This window comes from Pseudophryne corroboree, chromosome 10, assembly GCF_028390025.1.
Source record: "Pseudophryne corroboree isolate aPseCor3 chromosome 10, aPseCor3.hap2, whole genome shotgun sequence".
Taxonomy (NCBI): domain Eukaryota; kingdom Metazoa; phylum Chordata; class Amphibia; order Anura; family Myobatrachidae; genus Pseudophryne; species Pseudophryne corroboree.
The window spans coordinates 346361114-346377596 of record NC_086453.1 but is presented as its reverse complement, the minus strand read 5'-3'; the positions used below and the strand labels follow the sequence as shown (position 1 = coordinate 346377596).

General features: G+C 47.7%; 1 protein-coding gene across 8 annotated transcripts in view; it reads left to right on the top strand.

The window, feature by feature from the left end:
- Nucleotides 1-16483, top strand: part of KCNJ5 (potassium inwardly rectifying channel subfamily J member 5) — a 356956-nt gene that overhangs the window by 73774 nt on the left and 266699 nt on the right. For 6 of the 8 annotated variants that reach the window (XM_063943661.1, XM_063943658.1, XM_063943657.1 and 3 more), the window contains exon 2: nt 6320-6369. The exons of the other annotated variants lie outside the window; for them this stretch is intronic. In XM_063943661.1, the coding sequence (XP_063799731.1) occupies nt 6323-6369 (47 nt within the window). In that variant the 5' untranslated portion in view covers nt 6320-6322. The remainder of the gene's footprint in view (nt 1-6319; nt 6370-16483) is intronic. 8 annotated transcript variants of the gene reach the window in all.

Below are 16483 nucleotides of genomic sequence, written 5' to 3'. Positions count from 1 at the left end.
AAAAAAACCACGGTTAGGTGGTATATACAATTATGGACGGGCTGCCGAGTGCCGACACAGAGGTAGCCACTGCCGTGAACTACCGCACTGTACTGTGTCTGCTGCTAATATATAGACTGGTTGATAAAGAGATAGTATACTCGTAACTAGTATGTATGTATAAAGAAAGAAAAAAAAAACCACGGTTAGGTGGTATATACAATTATGGACGGGCTGCCGAGTGCCGACACAGAGGTAGCCACAGCCGTGAACTACCGCACTGTACTGTGTTTGCTGCTAATATATAGACTGGTTGATAAAGAGATAGTATACTCGTAACTAGTATGTATGTATAAAGAAAGAAAAAAAAACCACGGTTAGGTGGTATATACAATTATGGACGGGCTGCCGAGTGCCGACACAGAGGTAGCCACAGCCGTGAACTACCGCACTGTACTGTGTCTGCTGCTAATATATAGACTGGTTGATAAAGAGATAGTATACTCGTAACTAGTATGTATGTATAAAGAAAGAAAAAAAAACCACGGTTAGGTGGTATATACAATTATGGACGGGCTGCCGAGTGCCGACACAGAGGTAGCCACAGCCGTGAACTACCGCACTGTACTGTGTCTGCTGCTAATATAAACTGGTTGATAAAGAGATAGTTTACTCGTAACTAGTATGTATGTATAAAGAAAGAAAAAAAAACCACGGTTAGGTGGTATATACAATTATGGACGGGCTGCCGAGTGCCGACACAGAGGTAGCCACAGCCGTGAACTACTGCACTGTACTGTGTCTGCTGCTAATATAGACTGGTTGATAAAGAGATAGTATACTACTAATATTATATATACTGGTGGTCAGGTCACTGGTCACTAGTCACACTGGCAGTGGCACTCCTGCAGCAAAAGTGTGCACTGTTTAATTTTAATATAATATTATGTACTCCTGGCTCCTGCTATAACCTATAACTGGCACTGCAGTAGTGCTCCCCAGTCTCCCCCACAATTATAAGCTGTGTGAGCTGAGCAGTCAGACAGATATATATAATATTATATATAGATAATAGATGATGCAGCACACTGGCCTGAGCCTGAGCAGTGCACACAGATATGGTATGTGACTGAGTCACTGTGTGCTGTGTATCGCTTTTTTCAGGCAGAGAACGGATTATAAAGTAAACTGCACTGTCCTCACTAGTAAACTCTCTCCACTCAGTCTCTACACTTCTACAGTAACAGTACTCCTCCTAGTCAGCTCCAGTAAATCTCTCTCAGTCTCTTATAATCTAAATGGAGAGGACGCCAGCCACGTCCTCTCCCTATCAATCTCAATGCACGTGTGAAAATGGCGGCGACGCGCGGCTCCTTATATAGAATCCGAGTCTCGCGATAGAATCCGAGCCTCGCGAGAATCCGACAGCGTCATGATGACGCTCGGGTTAACCGAGCAAGGCGGGAAGATCCGAGTCGCTCGGACCCGTGAAAAAAAACATGAAGTTCTGGCGGGTTCGGATTCAGAGAAACCGAACCCGCTCATCTCTAAAAAAAAAAAAGGACTCAAAAATCTAAAATAAAATTGTCGGAGGAGAAGCGTAAACTTGCCAATATGCCATTTACCACACGGAGTGACAAGGAACGGCTGAGGCCCTGGCCTATGTTTATGGCTAGTGGTTCAGCTTCACATGAGGATGGAAGCACTCAGCGTCTCGCTAGAAAAATGAAAAGACTCAAGCTGGCAAAAGCACAGCAAAGAACTGTGCGTTCTTCGAAATCCCAAATCCACAAGGAGAGTCCAATTGTGTCGGTTGCGATGCCTGACCTTCCCAACACTGGACGTGAAGAGCATGCGCCTTCCACCATTTGCACGCCCCCTGCAAGTGCTGGAAGGAGCACCCGCAGTCCAGTTCCTGATAGTCAGATTGAAGATGTCAGTGTTGAAGTACACCAGGATGAGGAGGATATGGGTGTTGCTGGCGCTGGGGAGGAAATTGACAAGGAGGATTCTGATGGTGAGGTGGTTTGTTTAAGTCAGGCACCCGGGGAGACACCTGTTGTCTGTGGGAGGAATATGGCCATTGACATGCCTGGTGAAAATACCAAAAAAATCAGCTCTTCGGTGTGGAAGTATTTCAACAGAAATGCGGACAACATTTGTCAAGCCGTGTGTTGCCTTTGTCAAGCTGTAATAAGTAGGGGTAAGGACGTTAACCACCTCGGAACATCCTCCCTTATACGTCACCTGCAGCGCATTCATAATAAGTCAGTGACAAGTTCAAAAACTTTGGGCGACAGCGGAAGCAGTCCACTGACCAGTAAATCCCTTCCTCTTGTAACCAAGCTCACGCAAACCACCCCACCAACTCCCTCAGTGTCAATTTCCTCCTTCCCCAGGAATGCCAATAGTCCTGCAGGCCATGTCACTGGCAATTCTGACGAGTCCTCTCCTGCCTGGGATTCCTCCGATGCATCCTTGCGTGTAACGCCTACTGCTGCTGGCGCTGCTGTTGTTGCTGCTGGGAGTCGATGGTCATCCCAGAGGGGAAGTCGTAAGACCACTTTTACTACTTCCACCAAGCAATTGACTGTCCAACAGTCCTTTGCGAGGAAGATGAAATATCACAGCAGTCATCCTGCTGCAAAGCGGATAACTGAGGCCTTGGCATCCTGGGTGGTGAGAAACGTGGTTCCGGTATCCATCATTACTGCAGAGCCAACTAGAGACTTGTTGGAGGTACTGTGTCCCCGGTACCAAATACCATCTAGGTTCCATTTCTCTAGGCAGGCGATACCGAAAATGTACACAGACCTCAGAAAAAGAGTCACCAGTGTCCTAAAAAATGCAGCTGTACCCAATGTCCACTTAACCACGGACATGTGGACAAGTGGAGCAGGGCAGGGTCAGGACTATATGACTGTGACAGCCCACTGGGTAGATGTATGGACTCCCGCCGCAAGAACAGCAGCGGCGGCACCAGTAGCAGCATCTCGCAAACGCCAACTCTTTCCTAGGCAGGCTACGCTTTGTATCACCGGTTTCCAGAATACGCACACAGCTGAAAACCTCTTACGGCAACTGAGGAAGATCATCGCGGAATGGCTTACCCCAATTGGACTCTCCTGTGGATTTGTGGCATCGGACAACGCCAGCAATATTGTGTGTGCATTAAATCTGGGCAAATTCCAGCACGTCCCATGTTTTGCACATACCTTGAATTTGGTGGTGCAGAATTATTTAAAAAACGAGAGGGGCGTGCAAGAGATGCTGTCGGTGGCCAGAAGAATTGCGGGACACTTTCGGCGTACAGGCACCACGTACAGAAGACTGGAGCAACACCAAAAACGCCTGAACCTGCCCTGCCATCATCTGAAGCAAGAAGTGGTAACGAGGTGGAATTCAACCCTCTATATGCTTCAGAGGTTGGAGGAGCAGCAAAAGGCCATTCAAGCCTATACAACTGAGCACGATATAGGAGGTGGAATGCACCTGTCTCAAGCGCAGTGGAGAATGATTTCAATGTTGTGCAAGGTTCTGCAACCTTTTGAACTTGCCACACGTGAAGTCAGTTCAGACACTGCCAGCCTGAGTCAGGTCATTCCCCTCATCAGGCTTTTGCAGAAGAAGCTGGAGACATTGAAGGAGGAGCTAACACAGAGCGATTCCGCTAGGCATGTGGGACTTGTGGATGGAGCCCTTAATTCGCTTAACAAGGATTCACGGGTGGTCAATCTGTTGAAATCAGAGCACTACATTTTGGCCACCGTGCTCGATCCTAGATTTAAAACCTACCTTGGATCTCTCTTTCCGGCAGACACAATTCTGCTGGGGTTCAAAGACCTGCTGGTGAGAAAATTGTCAAGTCAAGCGGAACGCGACCTGTCAACATCTCCTCCTTCACATTCTCCCGCAACTGGGGGTGCGAGGAAAAGGCTCAGAATTCCGAGCCCACCAGCTGGCGGTGATGCAGGGCAGTCTGGAGCGACTGCTGATGCTGACATCTGGTCCGGACTGAAGGACCTGCCAACGATTACGGACATGTCGTCTACTGGCACTGCATATGATTCTCTCCCCATTGAAAGAATGGTGGAGGATTATATGAGTGACCGCATCCAAGTAGGCACGTCAGACAGTCGGTACTTATACTGGCAGGAAAAAGAGGCAATTTGGAGGCCCTTGCACAAACTGGCTTTATTCTACCTAAGTTGCCCTCCCACAAGTGTGTACTCCGAAAGAGTGTTTAGTGCCGCCGCTCACCTTGTCAGCAATCGGCGTACGAGGTTACTTCCAGAAAATGTGGAGAAGATGATGTTCATTAAAACGAATTATAATCAATTCCTCCGTGGAGACATTGACCAGCAGCAATTGCCTCCACAAAGTACACAGGGAGCTGAGATGGTGGATTCCAGTGGGGACGAATTGATAATCTGTGAGGAGGGGGATGTACACGGTGATATATCGGAGGATGATGATGAGGTGGACATCTTGCCTCTGTAGAGCCAGTTTGTGCAAGGAGAGATTAATTGCTTCTTTTTTGGTGGGGGTCCAAACCAACCCGTCATTTCAGTCACAGTCGTGTGGCAGACCCTGTCACTGAAATGATGGGTTGGTTAAAGTGTGCATGTCCTGTTTATACAACATAAGGGTGGGTGGGAGGGCCCAAGGACAATTCCATCTTGCACCTCTTTTTTCTTTAATTTTTCTTTGCGTCATGTGCTGTTTGGGGAGTGTTTTTTGGAAGGGCCATCCTGCGTGACACTGCAGTGCCACTCCTAGATGGGCCAGGTGTTTGTGTCGGCCACTTGGGTCGTTGAGCTTAGTCACACAGCTACCTCATTGTGCCTCTTTTTTTCTTTGCGTCATGTGCTGTTTGGGGAGTGTTTTTTGGAAGGGCCATCCTGCGTGACACTGCAGTGCCACTCCTAGATGGGCCAGGTGTTTGTGTCGGCCACTTGGGTCGCTTAGCTTAGTCATCCAGCGACCTCGGTGCAAATTTTAGGACTAAAAATAATATTGTGAGGTGTGAGGTGTTCAGAATAGACTGAAAATGAGTGGAAATTATGGTTTTTGAGGTTAATAATACTTTGGGATCAAAATGACCCCCAAATTCTATGATTTAAGCTGTTTTTTAGGGTTTTTTGAAAAAAACACCCGAATCCAAAACACACCCGAATCCGACAAAAAAAATTTCGGTGAGGTTTTGCCAAAACGCGTTCGAACCCAAAACACGGCCGCGGAACCGAACCCAAAACCAAAACACAAAACCCGAAAAATTTCAAGTGCACATCCCTAATAAGCACCAACAGTACTCCACCCACTCTTTCTGTAACACCCTGGTACCACAGTGAGTTATGAAGGAGGACAGCTTCCTTGCAGCTTGTTCACAGCGGTGACTGCAGCTGAAAATGACGCTGGTGTGCTGGATATGTAATGAGAAGAGGCCCCGCCCCCAACATGGCGCGGCTCTCCCGCGTTTTTAAAATGTATACTGTCCTCGGGGATTTGTTGTAAACGGAGGGTTTTTCACCCCCGTTTACTGTAGTGACCAGTTTGGGGATTTCTGCCTGCTCAGAGCGGCCCTCCTGCGCTCTGCACCCATGTGCTGCATATATGAACTGGCGGAGTACAGCCTGTTGCTATGCTCCGTTCCCCTCAGCCGCCATCATCACCAGCTTTCCGTTCTAACGGATCGCTGCTGTGTAGTACTCACCACCTTGTCACCTTCTGGCAGCTGCAGGGGTGGCGGCTGGTGCTGTGGGAGTGAGCGTTCGCTATCGGCGGCTATGCGATCAGCACCCTTCAGGAGCTAATGGTGTCCTATCAGCGGGAGCAGGAGCCATTAACTCTTCAGAAAGTTGGTTCCTGCTCCTTCCCCCTGCGTCCCACGAAGCAGGGAGGCTGTTGCCAGCTGCCTCCCTGTATTTTAGAACTTACAAATATTCTTTTCTGAACTCCCTTTGTGGAGCTAACAGGAAGTGCGTCTGGCTCTCTCGGCACAATTTCTAAACTGAGGTCTGGAAGAGGGACATAGAGGGAGGAGTCAGCCCACACTTTTAAAATGTTATAGTGCCGAAGGCTCCACAGGACCTGTCTATACCCCATGGTATTTATATGGAACCCAACATCCTCTAGGACGTAAGAGAAACATAGTGCATATGGAACCATGTTTATACACCAATATCTGCCGTTAGCCTGCATCGCACCATGTGTATGCGGCTTTAGTTGTTTGTTATATGTGGCATGTGTTCTGGGTTTTTTTGTTTTTTTTTTTGGTATTTTTATTTTTTTTTAAACTAATGTAGATCTTATTTGTTTTTTGTTTTTTTTCCCCATTTAGAGAATGAAACAATATCCACACTTGCCGAGATTACATGTGACACCTCAGTTGTAAGTAGTATAGTCTTTTTTTTGTTTTTTTTTGTTGTGTGTGTCATACACTGTCCCTCTTAGAAATTTGTAGACACAATGGGGGTCATTCCGAGGAGTTCGCTCGTTATTTTTTTCTCGCAACGGAGCGATTAGTCGCTAATGCGCATGCGCAATGTCCGCAGTGCGACTGCGCCAAGTAAATTTGCTATGCAGTTAGGTATTTTACTCACGGCATTACGAGGTTTTTTCTTCGTTCTGGTGATTGTAATGTGATTGACAGGAAGTGGGTGTTTCTGGGCGGAAACTGGCCGTTTTATGGGTGTGTGCGAAAAAACGCTGTTGTTTCTGGGAAAAACGCGGGAGTGGCTGGAGAAACGGAGGAGTGTCTGGGCGAACGCTGGGTGTGTTTGTGACGTCAAACCAGGAACGAAACTGACTGAACTGATCGCAGATGCCGAGTAAGTCCCGAGCTACTCAGAAACTGCTAAGAAGTGTCTATTCGCAATTCTGCTAATCTTTCGTTCGCAAATTTGATAAGCTAAGATTCACTCCCAGTAGGCGGCGTCTTAGCGTGTGCAAAGCTGCTAAAAGCAGCTTGCGAGCGAACAACTCGGAATGACCCCCAATGTTTCCATAGTACCATTGGACCAATAGAAATGAGTATGTCCCATTTATTCCCCTTGTACCAGCAATGCACAACACTTATCGGCCGGTGTGCTTGCATATGCTTAAGCTGGCCGTATTGGAGCTGTAACATGGTTGTAACCGTTTACCATCTGTCCTGAGAGACCTTGGATAGCTCCCTGGAGCAGGTGTATTAAGCCTGGAGAAGTGATAAAGCAGTGATAAGTGCAAGATGATATCACACCAGCCATTCAGCTCCTAACTGTCAGTCTACATATTGAAGCTGATTGGCTGGTGCGTTATCACCTTGCACCTTATCACTCCTTTATCACTTCTCCAGGCTTAATACACCTGCCCCAGTGTTCCTTGGGACCTTTCCGTGTATGCCCATGTCACTACAGCTATGGACAAACAACTGAAAGTTCAGTGGGAACACAGAGGGGGGGGGGGGGGGGGGTTATATCTTCCAATGGGTGAGTAGTAGCAGCTCAGTTTTGCCAAACATTCAAAACCGCTTACCCTGCCGAACTAGATAATCGCCTATATGTGTTCTCCGCTTCTAATCAAGGGGTTAAACTGAGGGAATTGCCATTTTTTCTGCTAGTACTAAGGGGCAAATTCAGACCTGATCGCTGCTGTGCGTTTTCGCACAGCGGGCGATCAGGTCTGAACTGTGCATGCGCCACAGTGCGCCCGGCGATTGCCAGAGATGCGATCGGCATCTCAGCCCAGCGATCGCCTCTGCCTGATTGACAGGCAGAGGCGTTCGCTGGGTGGGCCGCTGGCGTTGGTCCGCCGTTTTGGGGGCGCGGTCCGGGTAACACATGCGCACCTGGACCTTGTGGGGGGTGGGCTACGGCGGTTGCGTGACATCACACGCAGCTGCTGCGACCTGGAGAGCGACGTGTAGCTCCCTGCCAGCGTGCAGGAGCTGCGCTGGTAGGGAGCTACTCTTCAGGTGCAAAAGCATGGCCGCCGAGCAATGCTTTTGTACCTGTGCAGGGGAAGGGGGGGGGGGGGGGGGGCAGAGCCAGACATGCAGGGCGGACTAGCTCTGTACTGGGCGTCCCCCCGCATGTGTGTGAAAATGATCTACGATCGAGTCTGTTTTATCCCATAAGGCTAAAAGACAATAATATGTGTGCCGGGGAAATCTATCACATTGGGGGTCATTCAGAGTTGATCGCTCGCTAGCTTCTTTTAGCAGCCGTGCAGACGCATAGTCGCCGCCCGCGGGGGAGTGTGTTTTCGCTTTGCAAGTGTGCGAACGCGTGTTCAGCCGAGCGGGACGAAAAAGTTTTTTGCAGTTTCTGAGTAGCTCTGGACTTACTCAGCCCTTGCGATCACTTCAGTCTTTTTGGTCCCGGAATGGACGTCAGACACCCGCCCTGCAAACGCTTGGACACGCCTGCGTTTTTCCAAACACTCCCTGAAAACGGTCAGTTGACACCCACAAATGCTTCTTCCTGTCAATCTCCTTGCGATCGGCTGTGCGAATGGATTCTTCGTAAAATCCATCGCCCAGCACCGATCCTCTTTGTACCCGTACGATGCGCGTGCGCATTGCGGTGCATACACAGTAGTAACCTATTCGCTGCGCTGCGAAAAACGTCAGCGAGCGATCAACTCGGAATGACCCCCATTGTCTTCAGCAATTTGCGTGTTAGAACCATCGCTTTGTTAGATTAGGAACATTCTGAATTTATCAGATCATGGGACAAGTCCACAAAATAGCCCCATGAGATGGGCGGCTGTCAACCTTGGGCGGAGCCATCCCGGGCAGATAAAACTAAGTAACGCAGCCTAATGTAGGTGAAGTTGGATTGCTACGTGCTTAGGCCCTGTGTATATAAGGACAGTTACAGGACTTGTTTATTCAGCTCACATCCCCGGGGGAAAGTCACATTCTTTCCATATGTGTACAGATTATGTTCTCTTGTACTGGCTATTGGGTTTTATTCTTTCCCTTGGATGGAGAACATTATCTCCTGGCTGGCGAAACCAGTCTCAACTAGGAACTTTAATTAATATTTCCCATGCTGTGAACATTAATAGCTAACCTATGTGCCCTTCCGCAGGGACGGAGTGCGTCTCTCCTCTGTATACTGTTCAGGAGCTCCCTGCTGCTGATAGTCCGCCTAAAATAGCCCCTCTCACTGTCTTCGCTGGCCTGGTGTCTAGTGATAGCATGTCCCTTCACGTCAGGCCTTGTTATCTAATTGGTGAAATGGTATCGGCAGGACAGTAACCTCAGGCTTCAGTCTCTCACACTCACAGTAATCAGTTGCACACTTTCTGCTGTCTAATATTAGCTGCTGGTGTTTCTCATTGTCAGGAACTCCCTGGGATTGATAGCCCTGGTAAAATACTGGCCTTGTACCAACGTATATTGCTACAGAAGAGTGTTGAAAATCCGAATAGGATCTGGTTGCCTATATTTTACTATCCTGTGGTTACCTAATTGGTGCATTCTTTTATTTATATATATAATTATATATATATATATATATATATATATATATATATATATATATATATATATATATATATATATATATAATGAAAGGATAATGCATTCTTATATATCTCTGTTATATGAGAAATCCATATATAGTTAACATATATTTAATTTTGGCAGATACAATGGCCTGTGTGCTTTGGGTGAACCTGTGAGGCGTTTCCGCAGCCTGCGTGTCTGTCTGATTACTCTGATTTATTAGCCAGACATGTCTATACAGGGGAGTGTGCTGTGACCCTGCCAACCAAGGGAAAGCTTCTTGCCCATTGACTATTTTCTAAAGGTTTGTCCCATTCCACCACCGTAGGCCGTGTCTACACCACGCCTGGGGTGGGCTTGTATGGCTCCTGCAAAGAAATAATGTTATCTACTGCCTAAAAGTCAATTTCAGAATAGGAGCTATTCTGTACAGTTGCAGTAAATGGTCTCTATAAAATTGTGCTAAATAAACTCCATAAGGAGGGAGAATACCCCAAAACATTATACATTATGGGCCTAATTCAGAGTTGATCGCAGCAGCAAATTTGTTAGCAGTTGGGCAAAACCATGTGCACTGCAGGTGGGGCAGATGTAACATGTGCAGAGAGAGTTAGATTTGGGTGTGGTGTGTTCAAACTGAAATCTAAGTTGCAGTGTAAAAATAAAGCAGCCAGTTTCTACCCTGCACAGAAACAAAATAACCCACCCAAATCTAACTCTCTGCACATGTTATATCTGCCCCCCCCCCCCCAGTGCACATGGTTTTGCCCAACTGCTAACAAGTTTGCTGCTGTGATCAACTCTGAATTACCCCCTATACCTTTTAGTTGCTACCACTGTAAACAAGCTCTGTTAAGAATAATGGCATTAAAGGCTTCAGAGGCGGATTCAGAGTTGGGAGTAAAGCAAAATAAATAAAGGGGTTGGGTATGGGATTCCGACAGAATACCAAAAGTGGCATCTAGACTATCAGAATCCTAGCACATTTTGGTATGGAAGCTTACTAGAGATGAGCGCCTGAAATTTTTCGGGTTTTGGTTTTGGGTTCGGTTCCGCGGCCGTGTTTTGGGTTCGACCGCGTTTTGGCAAAACCTCACCGAATTTTTTTTGTCGGATTCGGGTGTGTTTTGGATTCGGGTGTTTTTTTCAAAAAACCCTAAAAAACAGCTTAAATCATAGAATTTGGGGGTCATTTTGATCCCATATTATTATTAACCTCAAAAACCATAATTTCCACTCATTTTCAGTCTATTCTGAATACCTCACACCTCACAATATTATTTTTAGTCCTAAAATTTGCACCGAGGTCGCTGGATGACTAAGCTAAGCGACCCTAGTGGCCGACACAAACACCTGGCCCATCTAGGAGTGGCACTGCAGTGTCACGCAGGATGTCCCTTCCAAAAAACCCTCCCCAAACAGCACATGACGCAAAGAAAAAAAGAGGCGCAATGAGGTAGCTGACTGTGTGAGTAAGATAAGCGACCCTAGTGGCCGACACAAACACCGGGCCCATCTAGGAGTGGCACTGCAGTGTCACGCAGGATGGCCCTTCCAAAAAACCCTCCCCAAACAGCACATGACGCAAAGAAAAAAAGAGGCGCAATGAGGTAGCTGACTGTGTGAGTAAGATAAGCGACCCTAGTGGGCGACACAAACACCGGGCCCATTTAGGAGTGTCACGCAGGATGTCCCTTCCAAAAAACCCTCCCCAAACAGCACATGACGCAAAGAAAATAAGAGGCGCAATGAGGTAGCTGTGTGAGTAAGATTAGCGACCCTAGTGGCCGACACAAACACCGGGCCCATTTAGGAGTGTCAATGCAGTGTCACGCAGGATGTCCCTTCCAAAAAACCCTCCCCAAACAGCACATGACGCAAAGAAAATAAGAGGCGCAATGAGGTAGCTGTGTGAGTAAGATTAGCGACCCTAGTGGCCGACACAAACACCGGGCCCATCTAGGAGTGGCACTGCAGTGTCACGCAGGATGGCCCTTCCAAAAAACACTCCCCAAACAGCACATGACGCAAAGAAAAAAAGAGGCGCAATGAGGTAGCTGACTGTGTGAGTAAGATAAGCGACCCTAGTGGCCGACACAAACACCGGGCCCATCTAGGAGTGGCACTGCAGTGTCACGCAGGATGTCCCTTCCAAAAAACCCTCCCCAAACAGCACATGACGCAAAGAAAAAAAGAGGCGCAATGAGGTAGCTGTGTGAGTAAGATTAGCGACCCTAGTGGCCGACACAAACACCGGGCCCATTTAGGAGTGTCACTGCAGTGTCACGCAGGATGTCCCTTCCAAAAAACCCTCCCCAAACAGCACATGACGCAAAGAAAATAAGAGGCGCAATGAGGTAGCTGACTGTGTGAGTAAGATTAGCGACCCTAGTGGCCGACACAAACACCGGGCCCATCTAGGAGTGGCACTGCAGTGTCACGCAGGATGGCCCTTCCAAAAAACCCTCCCCAAACAGCACATGACGCAAAGAAAAAAAGAGGCGCAATGAGGTAGCTGACTGTGTGAGTAAGATAAGCGACCCTAGTGGCCGACACAAACACCGGGCCCATTTAGGAGTGGCACTGCAGTGTCACGCAGGATGTCCCTTCCAAAAAACCCTCCCCAAACAGCACATGACGCAAAGAAAAATAAAAGAAAAAAGAGGTGCAAGATGGAATTGTCCTTGGGCCCTCCCACCCACCCTTATGTTGTATAAACAAAACAGGACATGCACACTTTAACCAACCCATCATTTCAGTGACAGGGTCTGCCACACGACTGTGACTGAAATGACGGGTTGGTTTGGACCCCCCCCAAAAAAGAAGCAATTAATCTCTCCTTGCACAAACTGGCTCTACAGAGGCAAGATGTCCACCTCATCATCATCCTCCGATATATCACCGTGTACATCCCCCTCCTCACAGATTATCAATTCGTCCCCACTGGAATCCACCATCTCAGCTCCCTGTGTACTTTGTGGAGGCAATTGCTGCTGGTCAATGTCTCCGCGGAGGAATTGATTATAATTCATTTTAATGAACATCATCTTCTCCACATTTTCTGGATGTAACCTCGTACGCCGATTGCTGACAAGGTGAGCGGCGGCACTAAACACTCTTTCGGAGTACACACTTGTGGGAGGGCAACTTAGGTAGAATAAAGCCAGTTTGTGCAATGGCCTCCAAATTGCCTCTTTTTCCTGCCAGTATAAGTATGGACTGTGTGACGTGCCTACTTGGATGCGGTCACTCATATAATCCTCCACCATTCTTTCAATGGTGAGAGAATCATATGCAGTGACAGTAGACGACATGTCCGTAATCGTTGTCAGGTCCTTCAGTCCGGACCAGATGTCAGCATCAGCAGTCGCTCCAGACTGCCCTGCATCACCGCCAGCGGGTGGGCTCGGAATTCTGAGCCTTTTCCTCGCACCCCCAGTTGCGGGAGAATGTGAAGGAGGAGATGTTGACAGGTCGCGTTCCGCTTGACTTGACAATTTTCTCACCAGCAGGTCTTTCAACCCCAGCAGACTTGTGTCTGCCGGAAAGAGAGATCCAAGGTAGGCTTTAAATCTAGGATCGAGCACGGTGGCCAAAATGTAGTGCTCTGATTTCAACAGATTGACCACCCGTGAATCCTTGTTAAGCGAATTAAGGGCTCCATCCACAAGTCCCACATGCCTAGCGGAATCGCTCTGTGTTAGCTCCTCCTTCAATGTCTCCAGCTTCTTCTGCAAAAGCCTGATGAGGGGAATGACCTGACTCAGGCTGGCAGTGTCTGAACTGACTTCACGTGTGGCAAGTTCAAAGGGCAGCAGAACCTTGCACAACGTTGAAATCATTCTCCACTGCGCTTGAGACAGGTGCATTCCACCTCCTATATCGTGCTCAATTGTATAGGCTTGAATGGCCTTTTGCTGCTCCTCCAACCTCTGAAGCATATAGAGGGTTGAATTCCACCTCGTTACCACTTCTTGCTTCAGATGATGGCAGGGCAGGTTCAGTAGTTTTTGGTGGTGCTCCAGTCTTCTGTACGTGGTGCCTGTACGCCGAAAGTGTCCCGCAATTCTTCTGGCCACCGACAGCATCTCTTGCACGCCCCTGTCGTTTTTTAAATAATTCTGCACCACCAAATTCAAGGTATGTGCAAAACATGGGACGTGCTGGAATTTGCCCATATTTAATGCACACACAATATTGCTGGCGTTGTCCGATGCCACAAATCCACAGGAGAGTCCAATTGGGGTAAGCCATTCCGCGATAATCTTCCTCAGTTGCCGTAAGAGGTTTTCAGCTGTGTGCGTATTCTGGAAACCGGTGATACAAAGCGTAGCCTGCCTAGGAAAGAGTTGGCGTTTGCGAGATGCTGCTACTGGTGCCGCCGCTGCTGTTCTTGCGGCGGGAGTCCATACATCTACCCAGTGGGCTGTCACAGTCATATAGTCCTGACCCTGCCCTGCTCCACTTGTCCACATGTCCGTGGTTAAGTGGACATTGGGTACAGCTGCATTTTTTAGGACACTGGTGACTCTTTTTCTGAGGTCTGTGTAAATTTTCGGTATCGCCTGCCTAGAGAAATGGAATCTAGATGGTATTTGGTACCGGGGACACAGTACCTCCAACAAGTCTCTAGTTGGCTCTGCAGTAATGATGGATACCGGAACCACGGTTCTCACCACCCAGAATGCCAAGGCCTCAGTTATCCGCTTTGCAGTAGGATGACTGCTGTGATATTTCATCTTCCTCGCAAAGGACTGTTGGACAGTCAATTGCTTGGTGGAAGTAGTAAAAGTGGTCTTACGACTTCCCCTCTGGGATGACCATCGACTCCCAGCAGCAGCAACAGCAGCGCCAGCAGCAGTAGGCGTTACACGCAAGGATGCATCGGAGGAATCCCAGGCAGGAGAGGACTCGTCAGAATTGCCAGTGACATGGCCTGCAGGACTATTGGCATTCCTGGGGAAGGAGGAAATTGACACTGAGGGAGTTGGTGGGGTGGTTTGCGTGAGCTTGGTTACAAGAGGAAGGGATTTACTGGTCAGTGGACTGCTTCCGCTGTCACCCAAAGTTTTTGAACTTGTCACTGACTTATTATGAATGCGCTGCAGGTGACGTATAAGGGAGGATGTTCCGAGGTGGTTAACGTCCTTACCCCTACTTATTACAGCTTGACAAAGGGAACACACGGCTTGACACCTGTTGTCCGCATTTCTGTTGAAATAGTTCCACACCGAAGAGCTGATTTTTTTGGTATTTTCACCAGGCATGTCAACGGCCATATTCCTCCCACGGACAACAGGTGTCTCCCCGGGTGCCTGACTTAAACAAACCACCTCACCATCAGAATCCTCCTGGTCAATTTCCTCCCCAGCGCCAGCAACACCCATATCCTCCTCATCCTGGTGTACTTCAACACTGACATCTTCAATCTGACTATCAGGAACTGGACTGCGGGTGCTCCTTCCAGCACTTGCAGGGGGCGTGCAAATGGTGGAAGGCGCATGCTCTTCACGTCCAGTGTTGGGAAGGTCAGGCATCGCAACCGACACAATTGGACTCTCCTTGTGGATTTGGGATTTCGAAGAACGCACAGTTCTTTGCGGTGCTACTGCTTTTGCCAGCTTGAGTCTTTTCATTTTCCTAGCGAGAGGCTGAGTGCCTCCATCCTCATGTGAAGCTGAACCACTAGCCATGAACATAGGCCAGGGCCTCAGCCGTTCCTTGCCACTCCGTGTGGTAAATGGCATATTGGCAAGTTTACGCTTCTCCTCCGACAATTTTATTTTAGGTTTTGGAGTCCTTTTTTTACTGATATTTGGTGTTTTGGATTTGACATGCTCTGTACTATGACATTGGGCATCGGCCTTGGCAGACGACGTTGCTGGCATTTCATCGTCTCGGCCATGACTAGTGGCAGCAGCTTCAGCACGAGGTGGAAGTGGATCTTGATCTTTCCCTGATTTTGGAACCTCAACATTTTTGTTCTCCATATTTTAATAGGCACAACTAAAAGGCACCTCAGGTAAACAATGGAGATGGATGGATACTAGTATACAATTATGGACGGACTGCCGAGTGCCGACACAGAGGTAGCTACAGCCGTGAACTACCGTACTGTACTGTGTCTGCTGCTAATATAGACTGGTTGATAAAGAGATGTAGTAGTATGTATGTATAAAGAAGAAAGAAAAAAAAACCACGGGTAGGTGGTATACAATTATGGACGGACTGCCGAGTGCCGACACAGAGGTAGCTACAGCCGTAAACTACCGTACTGTACTGTGTCTGCTGCTAATATAGACTGGTTGATAAAGAGATGTAGTAGTATGTATGTATAAAGAAGAAAAAAAAAAAAAACCACGGGTAGGTGGTATACAATTATGGACGGACTGCCGAGTGCCGACACAGAGGTAGCTACAGCCGTGAACTACCGTACTGTGTCTGCTGCTAATATAGACTGGTTGATAAAGAGATGTAGTAGTATGTATGTATAAAGAAGAAAGAAAAAAAAACCTCGGGTAGGTGGTATACAATTATGGACGGACTGCCGAGTGCCGACACAGAGGTAGCTACAGCCGTGAACTACCGTACTGTGTCTGCTGCGACTGGATGATAAATAATGATATAAAAAATATATATATATCACTACTGCAGCCGGACAGGTATATATATTATATAATGACGGACCTGCTGGACACTGTCTGTCAGCAGAATGAGTTTTTTATAGAATTAAAAAAAAAACACCACACAAGTGAAGTCACACGACGAGTGTTTAACTTTTTCAGGCAATCACACAATATAGTATACTACTAACTAACTATACTGGTGGTCAGTGTGGTCAGGTCACTGGTCAGTCACACTGGCAGTGGCACTCCTGCAGCAAAAGTGTGCACTGTTTAATTTTAATATAATATGTACTCCTGGCTCCTGCTATAACCTATAACTATTAACTGGCACTGCAGTGCTCCCCAGTCTCCCCCACAATTATAAGCTGTGTGAGCTGAGCACAGT